This window comes from Jaculus jaculus, chromosome 1 (genome assembly GCF_020740685.1).
Source record: "Jaculus jaculus isolate mJacJac1 chromosome 1, mJacJac1.mat.Y.cur, whole genome shotgun sequence".
NCBI classification, from domain to species: Eukaryota; Metazoa; Chordata; class Mammalia; order Rodentia; family Dipodidae; genus Jaculus; species Jaculus jaculus.
The window spans coordinates 317,631,413-317,648,397 of record NC_059102.1 but is presented as its reverse complement, the minus strand read 5'-3'; the positions used below and the strand labels follow the sequence as shown (position 1 = coordinate 317,648,397).

The window sequence follows — 16,985 nt, the reverse complement described above, 5'->3', positions numbered from 1 at the left end:
GGTAGGTATGCCTTAAGTTCGCACCTGCCTCAGAGGGTTTTGAAATGGAAAAAATGTCTTCACCATGTAACCAATAAATATGTACATGGTATGAGAATAACAGAAAGTAACTTCTGGAAAGAGGGGCTATTTCCTTAAGAATCTTATCTCACATTTCACCCTGCTAATAAAAAATGAAAGCTTCCAAAACAATTTCTTATTAAAAACAATTAAATGTTCACTACATGGTTGTAAATAATAATAGTAAGATGAAAACTATATTCTGGTGGTTTTACTACTAACCATAGGCATTAAATACTAAAACCATGGCAGTGATTTTGTAAGCTTTGAATACAAAAGCAAGAGATAGTTTTGGAGTTATTTTGATGTTCTTCAGCTTGAAATTATTTACTCTTAGGTTCTTAGCTGAAACTACAATTTTTGAAACTTTACAGATCACTTTATAATATCTGGCAACTACAAAGGCAAGGAAAGACAAAGGGATGTGGATGAGTGGGTGCGGTACTTAGTATTATAAAAGTTCACAAAAGACTTCCACTGGCAAATTAAACCTTCATTTGCCTCTACTGAGAAGGCAGGCGATCTGAGTTCCTTCACCCCTTTCCTGCTCTGGTGCCCTCGAGAAGGTAGAAAAGTAGAAGGGATTTCCCACCCATAAGAAGCCTTCAGCTTTGTGTATCTGTTAGTGGCCAGAGCACGAATACGCTCCCAGTTTGAAACCAGATCCTCCTTCATGTGCTGAATCTGAGGGGCATCCGAGGGATGGGAAGTGATCAGCTTGTCTGCTTTGGCACACAACTCCTTCACCTACAGAATGAGAAAAAAAAGAAAAAGAAAAAAAGTGGAAAATCCAGACACCTTGACTGCTGGCAGAGTTTTATAGGAGGGGGTATAATAAAATAATCATACAAATAATAATAGCTAATAAATATATTTCTATGGCAAACTTTCTATAACATAAAAATACATTATATTCATAACAATTCATTGAATATTGTCTGTCACTGTGTTCAGCATTTTACAAATGTTTCTCATTCATGTTCTTCATTTAATAATATTATGAGGAGAAATTTTTCTTGCTCTCATCTCATGTGACAACAGAGAGGTAAATTGTTGCATTTGCTCATTTAGCTAGTGTCAGATGAAAGGATGATACCTAAATCTGTCCCTTACCATTCACTTATCTTGTCTTCTTAAATATTATTATAGTAGACAGAAAGACACTTGTACCCAAAGCCCCAAAGAAATTGTAGTCATGGCAGGCTGTTTTAAGCATAATTCCTATGGAATAGGATGGTATGGCAAGACATGGGCATGTGTGATCATCCACATTGTACTGTTAGTTCTTTCATTATTGTCAACCATAGTTAGGTATTGTACAGGGTTTGGTATTTTGTAATCATTATTCATTAAGTGGAGGATTTTACAATTTATTATCACAAGAGAGACCAAAGAATAAAACAAAAACAAAAATAAACAAACAGACAATAACAAAAAAAGAACTGTGGAACTGGTTACAGGAGGGTCAGGGCTAAAGTTAGATAGAGCCCAAGTGTGGATCTCTCTGTGCTCTGAATTCTTTGGAAACTTAGGGATAAACACCTTAGGCTGGCTAAAGTTGTGAATGGAAGTTCAATGGTAAATTTGTTGTGTCCTCTAAGGGGTGGTGTTAGATATGAGAACCACCACATTTTTAACTCCAGCGACAGGCCGTCCCTCCAACAGGGGCTTACCTTGTCATCCATGACTGCAAGGTTTCTCTCAAGTCTTTTATGACTGTGAAACAGTGCCTCAGAACTGACAAGATCTTTGCCATAGTCTTCAGAGGTGAGCAGAGGTTCCTTCTCCTCCATCCACTGGATGGCTTCAGTCACATCCCTATGAGACATTGATATGAACTCTAACAAACCGAGTTCTCAGGCATTGCCAGGCCAGTAAGCCAAAAAGACATCAGCGGATCAGCCTAGCTCACCCAGGTGGTGATTGCCATATTTTCCTATAGACTACCAATAAAATAACCAGCAGATTCTTTTTTTGTCTGTTGTTTCCATTGAAAAGTTGGAAACCTGGGTTGGGGAGATGGATCCGTGGTCAGGAGTGCTTGCTGTTCAAGCACAAGGACCCGAGTTTGCTCCTCAGCACTCTGGTGGGGGGAAAACAACTGGACATGACTGTGCATGCTTATAACCACAGTGCTGCCAGCCAAGGGGGAGCAAAGAAAGGATTGCTGGGGCTCAGTCCAGTTGCACTAAAAGGTGGTGAGCTCCTGTTCAGTGAGAGACTGTTCAAGTGATGGAGGATCACTTGTATCTTCCTCTGGCCTCTGTTTACATGTCTGCACCTGCACTGTATATACCACATATACATACATGTACACAAACAAAATCAAAGGGAGAAGGGATGAGAGAGAGTGGGATAGAGATAGAAAATTGTTGTCAGGTTTGGGGTGTTGATCATTAATTGCTGAAGGGAATAGAAATAGTCAAAACAACCAAACAAAAAAGCCGGTGCCATTTCTACAAATCAGTGGCTAGAGCCATACCTTTTGAATCGCTGGAGGTCTGCAGCATTGGACAGACTTTCTCGTCGCTTGAGAGCCAGGTTACAGAGACGCTCCCAGGCAGCATTCACCTCATCTTGTTTTGACTTTATCTCAAGCAACTTAGGGTGTTTCTCCTGAGGGCCAAAATCAGTGCTGCAGTTATGGAAAGATGACGATACACTTCAACACAGAATTTTACAATGTTCTTCCTTTGTCAGAAGTGGAGAATGACCATAGTAGCTAGACACTGAACTTTACCATATCCTTGCTGTCCAGAAAAATTACCAACCCATAAAATCAGCCTAACAGATATTGTATCTTGTGCCCCAGTCCCTGGACTAGTCTACTAACACAAATTCCCATGCTGATGCCTACAAAACCCCTGAGAACTCAAAAAAAAAAAATGAAAAGGAGAGAAATTTCATTGAGTGGAAAAGTTGATTTTGTGAAAATTGCCATCCTGCCAAAAGCATTATACAGATTCAATGCAATTCCAATAAAATTTCCAGCAGTGTTCTTTACAGAGATAGGAAAGTAATCTGAAAATTCATATGGAAGAACAGAAGGCCTCAGGTAACCAAACATATCCTCAATAAAAGAAATATGTCTGGGGATGGAGGGATAACTTAGTGGTTAAGACACTTGCTTGCAAAGCCAAAGGACCATGGTTCAATTCCCCAGGACCCACATAAGCCATATGCACAAGGTAGTACATGTGTTTGGAGTTCATTTGTAGTGGCTGGAGGCATGCCCATTCTCTCTCTCTCCCTTCTTACCTCTTTCTCACTCAAATAAATAATAAAACTATTGAAGAATAAGAAATATGTTTGGAGGTGTCACCATATGTGATTTCAAGATATACTACAAAATCATAGTAACTCAAACAGCATGGTATTGGAACAAATGAATGGAATAGAAGATCCATCTCTAAATCTGAGTAAATATAGCTACCTCATCTTTGACTAAGAGGCCAAAATACACACTGTAGGAAAGAAAGCATCTTCAACAAATAGTGCTGGAGATATTGGATAACTACTTGTGGAAGAATAAAATTAGAGCATCTTCTTTTACCCTGCACAAAACTCAACTCTAAATGGATAAGTGCCTCTAAAACAAGGAGAAGAAAAATTAATGAGAACACTACATGATACAGGCCTAGGGAAAGACTTCCTGAATAAGACCACCATAGCAGAGGAAATTAGTTCAATACTCAACCACTGGGACCTCATGAAACTACAAAGTTACTGTGCAGGCAAGCAAACAAGACAAAACCAGTCAATAGACATCCCACAGAATGGGATGAAATCTCACCAGCTGTGCCTCTGACAAAGGTCTAATATCTAGAATCTACAAAGAACTCAAAAACTTAAACAATAAAAAATAAACAGCCAAATTAAAAAAAAATGAACAGAGAATTCACAACAGAATAAATACAAATGGTCACTATACACTTAAAGAGATGTTCAACATCATTATTCATCAGAGAAATGCAAATCAAAATAACTTTAAGATTTCATAACATTCCAGTAATGATAGAATTAATTCCCCTCCCCCCCAAAAAAGATCAAATGTCAACAAATGCTGGTGAGGCTGTTGGGAAAGAGGACCCATACCTATTGCTGGTGGGAGTGCAAACTTGCTCAACCACTATGCAAATCAGTATGGAGACAACTCCTGAAATAGATGAAAATGTATCTACCATTTGGCCCAGCTAACTGCTCCAGGGCATAGACCTTAAAGACTCTACTCTTTATTAGAAATATACCTGATTGACCATGTTTATTACTTTTCTATTCATAATAGCTAGCCAAAGTATCCATCAACTTATGAGTGGATAATGAAGATGTGCTATATATACACAGTGGAATTTTACCAAGCATTAAGGAAAACTGAAATAATGAAATTTTCAGAAAAATGGTTGGACTTGGAAAAAAAAATTCATTCTAAGTGAGGCCGTGTAGGTACATAAAGACAAATGCTGCATGTACGCTTTCATCTGTGATTCCTAACTGGAGAAAGCCTTTGCCATCCTCCCCTAAGCCCCAGATGACACCAAGACAGTCCCAGGTCCTCTACCCCAATGGAGTCACTAAATAGCTCTAGCCACTTAAGAATAATAGGTGACATTGGAAAATAGCCCAGCCAAGCAGTCCATATCTGAGTCACAAACAAAAATATGTTTGTTAGAAAGCAATAGATAAAAAATGTTTCTCCAAGAGAAAAGTGCTAAAAGGAGTACATGTAGAAATCATCAGAAATGCGTCTTTGAAAAAAAAATGAGAAGCAGTTATTTTCCTTTTTCTAGTATCTATTCATTCTGAATTCTTGGTTCTGTTAGCATAGGACTATTAATATTCTTACTATAGAGCTGCAATCACAATGAACCATAATAAAAAGTGTAATATAGGCAACTATTGGAGTTTACTTATGTCATGTTCATATATGAAATATATATATATATGTATACACAAATGTATATGGATATTATAGAGAAATGTGTATACATACATAGGTGTATGTATTGTATATATGCATATGCTTATTTATATGAATGACTATATATCATCTGACTTTTCTGAGATATCTAGATTGCAAACTTATTTCAGTATTGTCTTAACAATCCTGTATATGTGCATTTGTGTTAATAGCTGTAATTTATATTCTCTAGTTTATTCTTATTTCTTTCATGAGGAAAGAATGGCCATAAATGAAAGAAACCCTGTACTGCATGAGGCAGAGGGTACAGGAGGTGCCACATTTTTCGTTGTAGATTTAACTCTCTCTCTCTTTCTCACACACACACACATATACCACCACAGCCACCACCAGCAGCATCGTTTCCATGGACTTGAAAAGGGAGCGAAAGAAAAGTTTACTCCAGACATGTTTCTTCAGGGAGTAATATTTCTATTTTCTCATGATATCCCCATTTCTCTCCCATTTTCCTCAGATCTCATCTACTAGAGGCCGGAAATTGTTGAAGATGAACCCATCCCTGGCCTGGCCCTTGCCCCTCACCTGGGCACACTCGTTGGCATACTGGTTCACTCTGTCCACCTTTCCTTTCCGGATGTTCAGTTCTTCTTGGAACTCCTCAAACTTCTTATGCAGCACTTCCGTTCGCTCCCAGTCCTCACCAAGCTCTACTAAGGTCACGATAGCTTCCTGCAGGTACAGACAAGCTGCCTGTCTCACCAGTGAAGCTTTAAGAGTTCCCACAGGTCAAAAGTCCCAAGACGCTGCTTGCATTCTCAGGGGAACTATGGGGAGATGCGGTAGCCTGGGAGACCCCTCCTGGGAAAAGCAGGAATGTACCTTGAGGTGGCAGCTTGGTGTGGGGACAATACTTTTCAGGATAATCATTTGGTGAGATGAGGGGCACTGCTGGAGCCTACCTCTGGAAATACCATCTACTTTTCAGAACACGAGGACACAAGTCATCCTGCTGGTACTCTGGTGGCTTTCATACTGAATAGCTATGAAAGCAATGCACTGGGATCTTGCATAAATATTCAGTCCTGACTATTTAGGGAAAAAAAGAACCCATTGTTACATCACTAAAAGACACGAATTGAAAATACTTTGAGACCAGTTCCAATGTAAGAAGAAAAAAAACAATTAAAAAAAAGCATGTAAAAATATGGGACATAAAAAGGGATGAGCTTAGCTAATAGTTCAAAGCACATTTTTAAGTCTTTATCATATCCACAAACATGAGTTTAGGCTTGGCCTCCTCTTCAGAATACCCCCTTGTCTTTATCACAATTCACCCTTTTTGCAGTGAATGAAGTTCAGGAACAAACTCCTTGGCCACTTTGTGACTAACCTGCAGGAAGTTGCTATGAGTTGCCCAGGACGGGTGGATCAGAGGTCCCTCATGCACACTGTCCTATACCTTCTCTTTGATCCACTCCAGGATGTCTTCACAGTCCTGTGAGTACTGGTAGAACTTCAGCGCCCGCAGCAGCAGGTCACTCTTCTCCTGGGTCAGCTCCAGCAGCAGGTCCCACAGGCGGCGCAACTCCTCCAGATGAGTCTTTGGGGGAGAGAGAAGAACTGCTGAGGAACAGAGGCTGTGGAGTAGGTGCATATTCAGAGACTTGTGCAGAAAAATTCTATCCCTACTCATTCATACACTAATTCTTCAATGCATAGCTAGAGAAAGAATGGATAAAAATAATTATTAACCTAAAACAAAGGTGATATTCCTTGAGAGAAAGCTTCAGTAAAATTTTTTTAGACATTTAGAGTATGCAAACATATAAGTACAAGATAGGTGGGCAGAAAGTTTATGGGAAGATGTTCATTTGAATTGGGCCTTATGGAACATAAGGATTTTTGACAGGTAAATGATAAGCAAGGAGTGAACACTGGGTACAGTAAATATTCACATTAATGTCATAGAAGAAGCAAATGAATTATTTTCAGAAAGTATAAGAGCTATGATTTTTGTTTACTAACTGGAAAAATAGTTGCAACAAAATGATAAGAATATCTATCTGGCAACTACATAGTTTGACCACATAGAGAGAGATTTGAATGCTAAATTAGATCAGAAGGGCCTGCAGTGCATGTTTTCTGAAACTAAAATTAGCAGTGGTATCATTCATCTCTTCAAGAATTTTATATTTTCAACTTCACTATTGTTCAAGGTAATATACGGGCCATGTTTCTACTAGAAATTGGCTCTAGTGCTATCCAATATAACCTTACTGATGGTGACAGATGGAAGAAGTTTTAAACATTACTCAAATATTTTTGTTTTGGTTTATGTCATTTTGCAACAGGGTCTCATTATGCAGCTCAGGCTGACGATGTGTTGTCAGCATCTGGGAGCTTACATGGACCGTCAGAAAATAGCTGATGCTTTAAAAATAGGTAAGGCAGTGGTAAATTCTTATTGAAATGATCCTGATTTTTAGGTTTGGCTGTTCAAGGAAAATTTTCTAGACATGAGATTTTAGGGTTTTTTTTTGTTGTTGTTTGTTTTGTTTTGTTTTTTTTTGTAAGTAAGCAAAAAGGAAAGTTTGCAAAGGTACAGTAAGAGGCATGGGGGATAGGGTGTGAAAACAGCCAGCTTTCACAGGAAAAGTTGGAAAGACTTCAGAGAAGATTCAATGGCACAATTAGCAGAGCAGGCAACATCCAATGGCATCTTCTGTGTCACAGCTCTTTCCCCCACCTTAAGAAACACAAGGATGTCCCATCATTCCTTCCTTCGCAACTCCACCACAGCACAGGAAGCATGAGCCCTTGCTTTGAGCCAGGTATATCACAGTTTGTACCAGGGACAATCAACTAAAACCCTCATAACACAATCAACCATTACAGGCTTCTCACTGGTGTCATAACATTCATTTACCTTGGTGGCCTCATGGGCAAAATGATCTTCAGCAAATCGGGTTTCCCTGATTTCTTCAAGTTCTGGCAGGACCTTGGATTTTGCTTGTATTTCTGCTACAAAGGATTCATGCTTCAGATATTTCCCCTGAAGTTTAGAGAGTAGGGTTTACATTCAATGAAGCTAGTTCCCATTAGCTATGCCATAGGAGACACAATCATTTCCTAAAACAAATGGTTTCTCAAGGTGGAGCTACCCAACACAAATACTCAAGTCAGAGGCCATAGAGAGGGTATTTTCTATCCCACTGTCTTTGGGAAATTATCAGTAGAATAGCCTACGGTTTTAAACCTTCATAAACTCTCACATGAATAAAAGCATGCAACATGGTGTTCTGAAAAGAGAAATGAATGAATCCCATTGAGTATATCTAACATTGAGGAGGATAAAAATTATAATAATTACATTTTAAAACTGCAGGTAGGGCTCAGTTCTTGTCATATAGGAAGTGACTCCCTTAACATATATCATTCCTATCTTCTTCCAGGTATTACCTGATTAAAATCAATGACCCCTTTAGCATGTCACTCCTTTGCTGTAACCCTAACATGAAATAGGCTATCGTATTAGGTCATCAGATAGGGTTAGAACTTCTCACTAAGCTTGCTCTTATGGGACCTTCATTTAAATTTAAATGCAGGCATAGAGAGCAATTTGGGGAAAATAGGCAAAGCCCCAGTTCTGAAGAGAGTAGAATGCAATTACTTTAGAAACACTGATTTTTTTTTTAACCATGATTCCATCATAATGCCACATAATATGGAAAGCATATGGAACATGGTATGTCAGAGATTTCTTGAACTATCACTCACTATTTTGTTCATTAAGCTATCATAAAATGCTATGTGGAATAAATATTATTTGCAAATAAAATCCTGAAGGTTAAGATGTTAAGATGGAAACCGTTTAATGGTAGGACTACTGTCTTAATGGATAGACCAATCCTCTATTATATCATTCCCTTATCATTTAACAACTATTTACCTAATTATAAGGACCATGGGATATTGTGTACAATTATGGAAGTAAAAAAAAAAAAAGGTGAGTTCTGAATGTACTTTCAACATAAAGTAGTTTGATGCTTTCAATAACTAATGCACTGGCATTTTGTTTGATTTTTTCTTTAAATTCTCATCCCTCTAGCCAAACAAGAATGAATCTTTAGACTTTCTCTTAATTCAGTTCTGAAGCTTCTCATTCTACTAGTTTTTCTTGCTTATTTTTGTCTGTCTTTCTTTTTTTGTGAGGGGAATCAGATATTTTTTGTCCTTTTCCCTCAACATTACCAGAGAAAAACCTGTTCCCTTCTCTAGAGATCTTAGGGTCTGCTCTGGGGAGGTCTGTGCCAGGGAGTGACCTGGATATTTGAGGGCTCATAGGTCTTATCCCTTGCAATCTCGAGTTTTTCCATGATCCATTTCTCCAGGTCATCTGCATCTCGCCTGAAAACTTGGTAGTGATAGGACTCTTCGAGCTTCTGCCCTCTCTCAGCAACCCGGTCCTTGAACCTCCGGTACCGATTCAGCACCTCTTCTCTCCGCTGCTGGATTTCTTCTGCTGTTTCTAAAACCTTTGGCCCACTGCTTTCCACAGCCTGCAAGTCAAAACAAAACAACAACAACAAAAAACTCTAAATGTTTTGAAATCTCATACTATGCCCTATAAATATTCATGACCATTGTGTCATTTAACAACTAAAATAAATAAAGCTTCTAAGTAATCTTCTAACTAGTGCAAGTTCCCAACATCTTTAGAATCTGCCCTTCTTATATATCCCAAGGCATTTAGTTAAGTCTGTTTACATATCTTTTTTTTAATTAATTAATTTATTTATTTGAGAGCAACAGACAGAGAGAGAGAAAGAGGCAGAGAGAAAGAATGGGTGTGCCAGGGCCTCCAGCCACTGCAAACAAACTCTAGAAGCCTGCGCCCCCTTGTGCATCTGGCTAACGTGGGTCCTGGGGAATTGAGCCTTGATCCAGGGTCCTTAGGCTTCAAATGCAAGCACTTAACTGCTAAGCCATCTCTCCAGCCTGTGTTGACATATCTTTAAGCCTATATAGTCCTATTGTAAAAAGGGCTGAAGTATAACTATGTATTTTTAAATTTATATATATTTCATCAACTAGTAATTCTCAATAATCCAGAAGATTTTTCTCAACTTCTCACATAGATGTGTGAGAACATTTATTTTTGTATAGATAAAATGAAGTTGGACTGATTATGCAGCAATATCACAGAATTTCAGATAGCTAACAAAGAAATGTAATTTTATGCCCTTCAAGGGTAAAAACCGTCATTGAAAGAGCTGATCATTTTGAACCTAATTTAATGAGTAATTAGAAATTATTTTAAATTTGTTTATTGAAATATACACAAAACTTGAAAAATTTTTGTTTCTCTCTTATTAAAAAATGCATCCAATATATTATTTGCTTATAGAAGGTTTACTAAAAATAGAAATCTATTCAGCATGTCTTCTACTTGTCACTAATTTCAAATTATTAGTATTTCATTAATTAATTTTAGAATATAAATCATTGTACTATCAGACAATACAATTAATGATGTATTTGAGCAATCTGGCCTGTGTGTAACAATATCCATGATTATTTAATTAGGGCCACATCATTTACATGGGTATGCATACAGTTTTCCTTATTTATGTTATCCAGAACACTCCATTTATAGTTTATATTTTAATCTCTTTCTAGTTTTTATAAATCTAATTTATTTTCTGTGGATATCAACTACCACTGTGGCTATAAAATTCAATCATCCCATGGAGACCCAAATCCTTTTAAAGTATTACTTGGCTTCAATTTAACTATTAGTTTTTTAATGGGAGCTGAATTCAGCAAGTGATTGTTGAATTTTCATTGCTTTATAGACACAAGTTCTAGGTCTTATTTTTTAAAGTAAAACATCCACAAAAGTAAAATGAAAGTTAAAATTCTCTATTATACATCAAAGACAAATAAATCTTAATGCCTCTGGTAAAGGTAGTTTAGAAATTTGAAGAGTCTCCTGTCCTACTAATATCAGGGACACATTGCCCTGATGAAAGCAGCATTTAGTACTCACTGTTTCCTTTGGAAGGTGCTCCATTTTTTCGAAAGACCTGTTACTTGGCCAGAGGAAATGTATTTGAGATAGAGACAAATAGCAGGAAAAGAATCGCTTGGAATGTCTAGTCTAATTCAAATAGGGAAACCAGAAAAGTGACTGTGGCAAAGATCAAAAAAAAAAAAAAAAAAGTTTTTGAGTCCCGCCAATCATAGATAATCAACATTATCTTCAGGAGACATATTCAGCTGAGGCAGCTGCTGACTGTCACAGACAAGGTGACTCAGCAGTTTTGGGGGACTATGGTTCTCAGGATCTCAATAGGGCTTCAAAAAACAAATGAAAGCAAAGTTTTCAGATGAAAGAGTAGGAAGAAAAACCCGTCCTAGCTGTCAGACTGACCTCTGTTAGATTCTGTTTTATTTCTTTGAATAGACCTAGATTTTATAATACATGGGTGTTATAAGTTAGAAAGTGGTTCTGGGCTATTCATTCTCTTGGCTCTACTGTGAGAACTGTGAGAATTCAGAGCATATATGTGTATGGGTTTTTTCTAATGTGTGTTTTGTGGCAGAAAATATATCTATGTCCAGACACATCATGGCAAAAATAAAATTTCAGATTGAATTGTTATTTGAATATTAGGAAAAGTATGGACGGCTTCATAAATCTGTGAGTCATCCCTGCACAGGGTCCATGCTGTGTCCTTCCAATTTTAGTATATGAGCTGCTGAAGCGAACACAGTGTTGTGTTTTGATGTATTTCTAGGAAATATAGTTCAACTACTTCATCAAGGTTCAGTTACAGATTTTTCATAGCCTTTTACTCAATAACTTCTTTAAAATTTTTCTGCAGGGTCTGAAAATTAGAACACTTTATTTATGCCTTCATAGATTAAGTTTTTTAAAACTATGATCTAACTTACCATTGATCATTTAAATAGAAAAGAACCAAAAGCGATAAGCTGCATAAACATGTTTATTTTGCACTGAATGAAGCAATAACTGGGGTCCTCATTTGACAATCTATACAGAACCATCACAGGACATTAGGAAATGTGACTGACTGGGATCCATGTCATACATACTATTTTACATCTCACTTTTTAATGGGAAAATGGAAGCATTCTTTGAGATTACCTTGCTAAAGCAAAACAAGACAGAAAACTACAATAGTCCAAATGTTTTATACTTTTCTACAAATTACTGGCACATCTGTGCCAAGCTTCATTCCATTTGTTCTTAGTGCTTAAAGTTTTTCCCCTGTATCCTAGAAGCCATTGTCAAAAGCAAAGTCATGAAGCCTTCCTGGATGTTTGCTTCTAGCAGGCTCATAGTTTCAAGTCTCACATTACATTAAGCCTATATTAGCACTTGAGTTGGATTTTTGTGCGTGTTAATATAAATATCCAATTTCATTATTTTGTGTTGATGCACAATTTTCCTAACTTTAATGTTGAAGAGACAGTTCCATTTAAAGATGATCAGACCTGATGATTGGGCCACAATATATATTTGGTCATGATTTTATTACATGCTTTGCATTTTTGGTGAGATGACCCCATGGCATGGAGACCAGAACCCAAAATTCTGATGGCTAAGAGAAGACTGACTAAATGCAAGGGGTGTAGAATGACACGGTTGTCATAGTGACATGAAATTGACTGTTTGAATACCTTAGTAGTTATACCTGAAGGATGAGACTTCAATCTAATCTGTTGTCTCATATAAAAATGCAAATGATAAATTCCAGGATCTTCTAAAATTAGAAGTTAATAACATAAACTAATAATGCCAATATATATATATGGTAGCTACTCACAAATACTGGATTTTATGTCTTGGAGAAATATAGTATATTTCCTTCTCTTTAAGTTCATCTGTCTGTAATCGACTCCAGCATCTTCTGCAGCCTTTCAGTGCTCATGTGTGTACTTTACTGGACAGTTTTCTGATGGTCTATACTTTTATACCCTCACAATTCCAGACACAAGCTCTTCAGAGTGTATGGTACAATGAATCTGCTAATTTATGTGTTTAGTCTTAGAATCAAGTTTTATATGACTATATTGAAACTATATAAAACTCATAGGGGGCTAGAGAGATGGCTTAGCAGTTAAGGTGCCTGCTTACAAAGCCAAAGGAACAAGGTTCAATTCCCCAGGACTCATGTAAACCAGATGCACAAGGTGTCACATGCATCTGGAGTTCCTTTGCAGTGAGTGGCTGGAGGCTCTGGCATGCCAATCCTCTCTCTTTCTCTCTCCTTCTTTTTCTGCCTCTCAAATGAATAACTAACTAACTAACTAAATAAATGTTTAAAAACCTCATAGGAAAAAGTGAGGGTGGAGACTTCTCTGCAATGGATTCTTGAGTATGGGAACAAAAGCATAAACAATGAAAGGCAAGAAGCCTAAGTTCAAGCTATAAGGCTTATGCAAATAAGCAAGTCACAAAATTCAAGTAGGTAAAAAATGGTCTTTGGAGCTCATAAGAGCAATGATGGAGTCCATGGGAAACCTCCTAGGTAAAGGCATAATATATTAAAACAGATGGGCTCTTTATGTTTCCATCATTGCAGCGGAGGGATTCATGGTCAGTGCTTCTCCGTCAGCTCTCTGGATGGTATTCTGCAAGCTACTGGCATCAAATTTAGTCCTCTGCCTTCCTAATTCCTTGAAACTTACATGATTGCCACTCTGTGGACACTGTTTACCATTAATAGGACAAGAATCACTGCATGTCCTTGAGATAGATGCAAGGTCATGATGAGAAAATCAAGCCTTATTAGCTTTACAGTTAGACCCTTAACCATCTCTTTGTACTTTCCTTGCCCCCCAAGAATTCTCACTAGTTCTGAACACAGATTAGAAAAGACCCAGATAAGGAATGTGTGAGAGGGCTGTGGAGGTATAAAAGTATAGACCATCAGAAAACTGTCCAGTAAAGTACACACATGAGCACTAAAAGGCTGCAGAAGATGCTGGAGTCGATCACAGACAGATGAACTTAAAGAGAAGGAAGAGAAAGAAATGAAAACGAAGTACAGTAATTCATATAATTTCCAGCAGAGGTAACAGAGAAATAACCTTTGAGGACCTGAGATGAGTTAAAGTAGAAACAGTTCACTGCACAAGAGGTGGTTTTAAAATTATCTTTTCTATTCTGACTCACTCGAAAGTCAAAAGTTGGAGAAAACATTAAATAAAGTTCTTTTTTAAAGAGAAGTCTTTTGTAGAGTTTGACATGGGTGGGGTGGTTTGGAGGGCTGCCAGGGTTATCAGCTCTGAGCAGATCTTTACTTCACTCAGTAACGCAATCAGCCCTGAGCAGCTTGCATCACCCGGCTCAGGCATCCGAACGCGGGGACTCACTTGATGCTCTCTGAGGCTCAGCTGCACCAACAGCTTTATAGCTGAAAGTTCATTCTTTTCTCACTGAAGAATATTTGGAATCGAACTTTCTGTGCTCATTGACCAGCAAAGATGAACTTGTTCATTTTTAAATGGAATTGTTTTTTTTTTTATTTTCTCATGGAATAAAAGATGCTATTAATCCATTATTTTGAAATTTTATGTTTTATTTCTCTAGAAAATTTTCTACTAAACAAGTCAGGACAGAAAAATAATTCCAAATATGAAAACACTCTTTCTCTTGAGACAGGCTCTCCCTACACAGTCCTAGCTGCCCTTGAACACTTTGTCCTCCTGCTTTGTCAGCTCAGCTCATGGGCGGCAGGCACACAGCACCACAGTTGGCAAAGAGGGTAATCTTGTACATAACTAAGGTTATTCACTCCTTAACTCTAGCTGAAAACGCATATGGTAGTTTAGTTTAGAGTACCTTAATTAAAAATATTGGAATGGAGAGATGGCACTGCAGTTAAGGTACTTGCCTGCAAAGCCTAATGACCTGGTTTAATTCCCTAGTATCCATGTAAAGCCAGATGTGCTATGTAGGACATTCATCTGGAGCTCATTTGCACTGGCTAGAGGCACTGATGCACCCATTCTCTCTCTCTCTGTCTCTCTTCTCTGTATCTCTCTTCTCTCTCTGCTATTAAATACATAAAAATATTTTTTAAAATTTATTTTGTTATTGACAACTTCTATAATTGAAGATAATAACCCATGGTAATTCCTCCCTCACCCCACTTTCCCATTTGAAACTGCACTCTCTCTCATACTCCTTCCACTCTCAGTTAGTCTTTTTTTTTTTTTTAAGTCATCATCTTTTCCTCCTATTATGATGGTCTTGTGTAGGTAGTATCAGGCACTGTGAGGTCATGGATATCCATGTCATTTTGTGTCTGGAGGAGCACATTGTAAGGAGACCTGTCCTTCCTTTGGCTCTTCCATTCTTTCCACCACCTCTTCCACAATGGACTCTGAGCCTTGGAAGGTGTGATAGAGATATTTCAGTGCTGAGCACTCCTCTTTTTTCTCAGGACCATGGTGCCTTCTGAGTCATCCCAAGATCATTGCCATTTCAAAACAGAAGCTTCTTGTGCCTGGCAAGGTGGAACATGTCTTTGATCCCAGCACTTAGGAGGCAAAGGTAGGAGGATCACTGAGTTCAAAGCCACCCTGAAACTACATAGTGAACTCCAGGTCAGTCTGGGCTAGAATGAAACCCTACCTCAGAAACAAAAGGAGCTTCTCTAACCAAAAGTGAGAGTAGCATTAATATATGGGTATGGACATTAAGAGAAATGCTTACCAGGCAGTTTGGTGAGCATAGTATATATATGTTTAGCCAGAAAGCAGCAGACATTATGCCCCTAGGGCACATGACTACCCCTGTTGTAGGTTTTCAGTATCAGGGATGTATTCCCTCCCATGGAGCAGGCCTCCAGTCTAACTTGAGAGAGGTTTGTTTCCTCCATAACAGACATGCCACTATTGCACCTGTTGGCAGCACAGGTTTGATTCTCCAGGACCCACATAAACTAGTTGCACAAGGTGGCACACATGCATCTGAAGTTCATTTACAGTGGCTGAAAGCCCTGGAGGACCCATTCTCTCTCTCTCTCTCTCTCTCTCTCTATCTGTGTGTGTGTGTGTGTGTGTGTGTGTGTGTGTGTGTGTGTGTGTCCCTCTTCCTATCGCTTAAATAATTAAAATAAAATAAATTTAAAAGCTTTTTAAAAAGACTTTGAGCTTTTCTTTACACAATGAACTCTAAAATTTAAGTTGGAAAATGGATTAGGATAGCAGAAAGTACACTGGATTTCAAGCTGAGCAACGTTATTTAAGTGCTAAGATCTGCCATTTAACAATGCTTATTTTACTAAGCATACCATGGGCATAGTAATGACTCATTTGCTACTCAAAAATTGACATATGGCTCAATTTTTTGGGCAGGTAAAAAGGGAATTTGCATTTAGATGATTATTATTCTTAGTGGCTGTGAACATTGTCCACCATATATTTTGGTCACATCAAATCATACATTTCATTCTAAGTCATTAATTTTAAAAATAATAATTAAAAGGCACATATCAGATATAGGATAATTTCTAGTCAAATTTTGTGCCTTTCTCATAGAAAATGATGTGCTATCTATCAGCAACAAATCTTACGTACAATTGCCTAATGCTCTCATGCACAGATTATTCTGAATAATCAAAATGGAAATTGGATGGAAATCATTAAGCTTCAGTCTTCAGAAACCTTCTAAGAGGCATATTGGGTGACATGGTCCCACTTAGGGAAATAAAAAGAACTCAAGTGGAAAATATAATTTTTCATTTGAGCAGAGGCAAGTAAGTAGTACGGGAACTAAACATATCCCTTTCTGAGTCTTGATTAAACCGAGGTTTACTTTATCTGTCTAAAGTCTTGTTACCAGAGATATGACTGAAAGTCCTATATTATAGAAGCTAAAGTAGATACATGTTCTGTGGCTTTATTTTACCATTAAAACTTATATCTGCTCATTGCCCCCTCCTCTCTATTTGTAGTTGAATGTGAGAAT

General features: G+C 37.8%; 1 protein-coding gene and 1 pseudogene across 2 annotated transcripts in view; both read right to left on the bottom strand.

Moving 5' to 3' along the window:
• Spta1 (spectrin alpha, erythrocytic 1) overlaps positions 1-11,131 on the bottom strand; it is a 64,493-nt gene extending 53,362 nt beyond the window's left edge. For both annotated transcript variants that reach the window (XM_004671090.2, XM_004671089.2), the window contains exons 1-8: positions 11,028-11,131; positions 9,301-9,537; positions 7,905-8,030; positions 6,438-6,578; positions 5,561-5,707; positions 2,543-2,676; positions 1,734-1,878; positions 653-807 (exon numbers count right to left, since the gene is read on the bottom strand). In XM_004671090.2, coding sequence (XP_004671147.2) covers positions 653-807; positions 1,734-1,878; positions 2,543-2,676; positions 5,561-5,707; positions 6,438-6,578; positions 7,905-8,030; positions 9,301-9,537; positions 11,028-11,051 — 1,109 coding nt within the window. In that variant the 5' untranslated portion in view covers positions 11,052-11,131. The remainder of the gene's footprint in view (positions 1-652; positions 808-1,733; positions 1,879-2,542; positions 2,677-5,560; positions 5,708-6,437; positions 6,579-7,904; positions 8,031-9,300; positions 9,538-11,027) is intronic.
• Positions 11,132-11,655: 524 nt separating this feature from the next.
• Positions 11,656-11,752, bottom strand: LOC123458360 (annotated as a pseudogene).
• Positions 11,753-16,985: the final 5,233 nt, after the last annotated feature.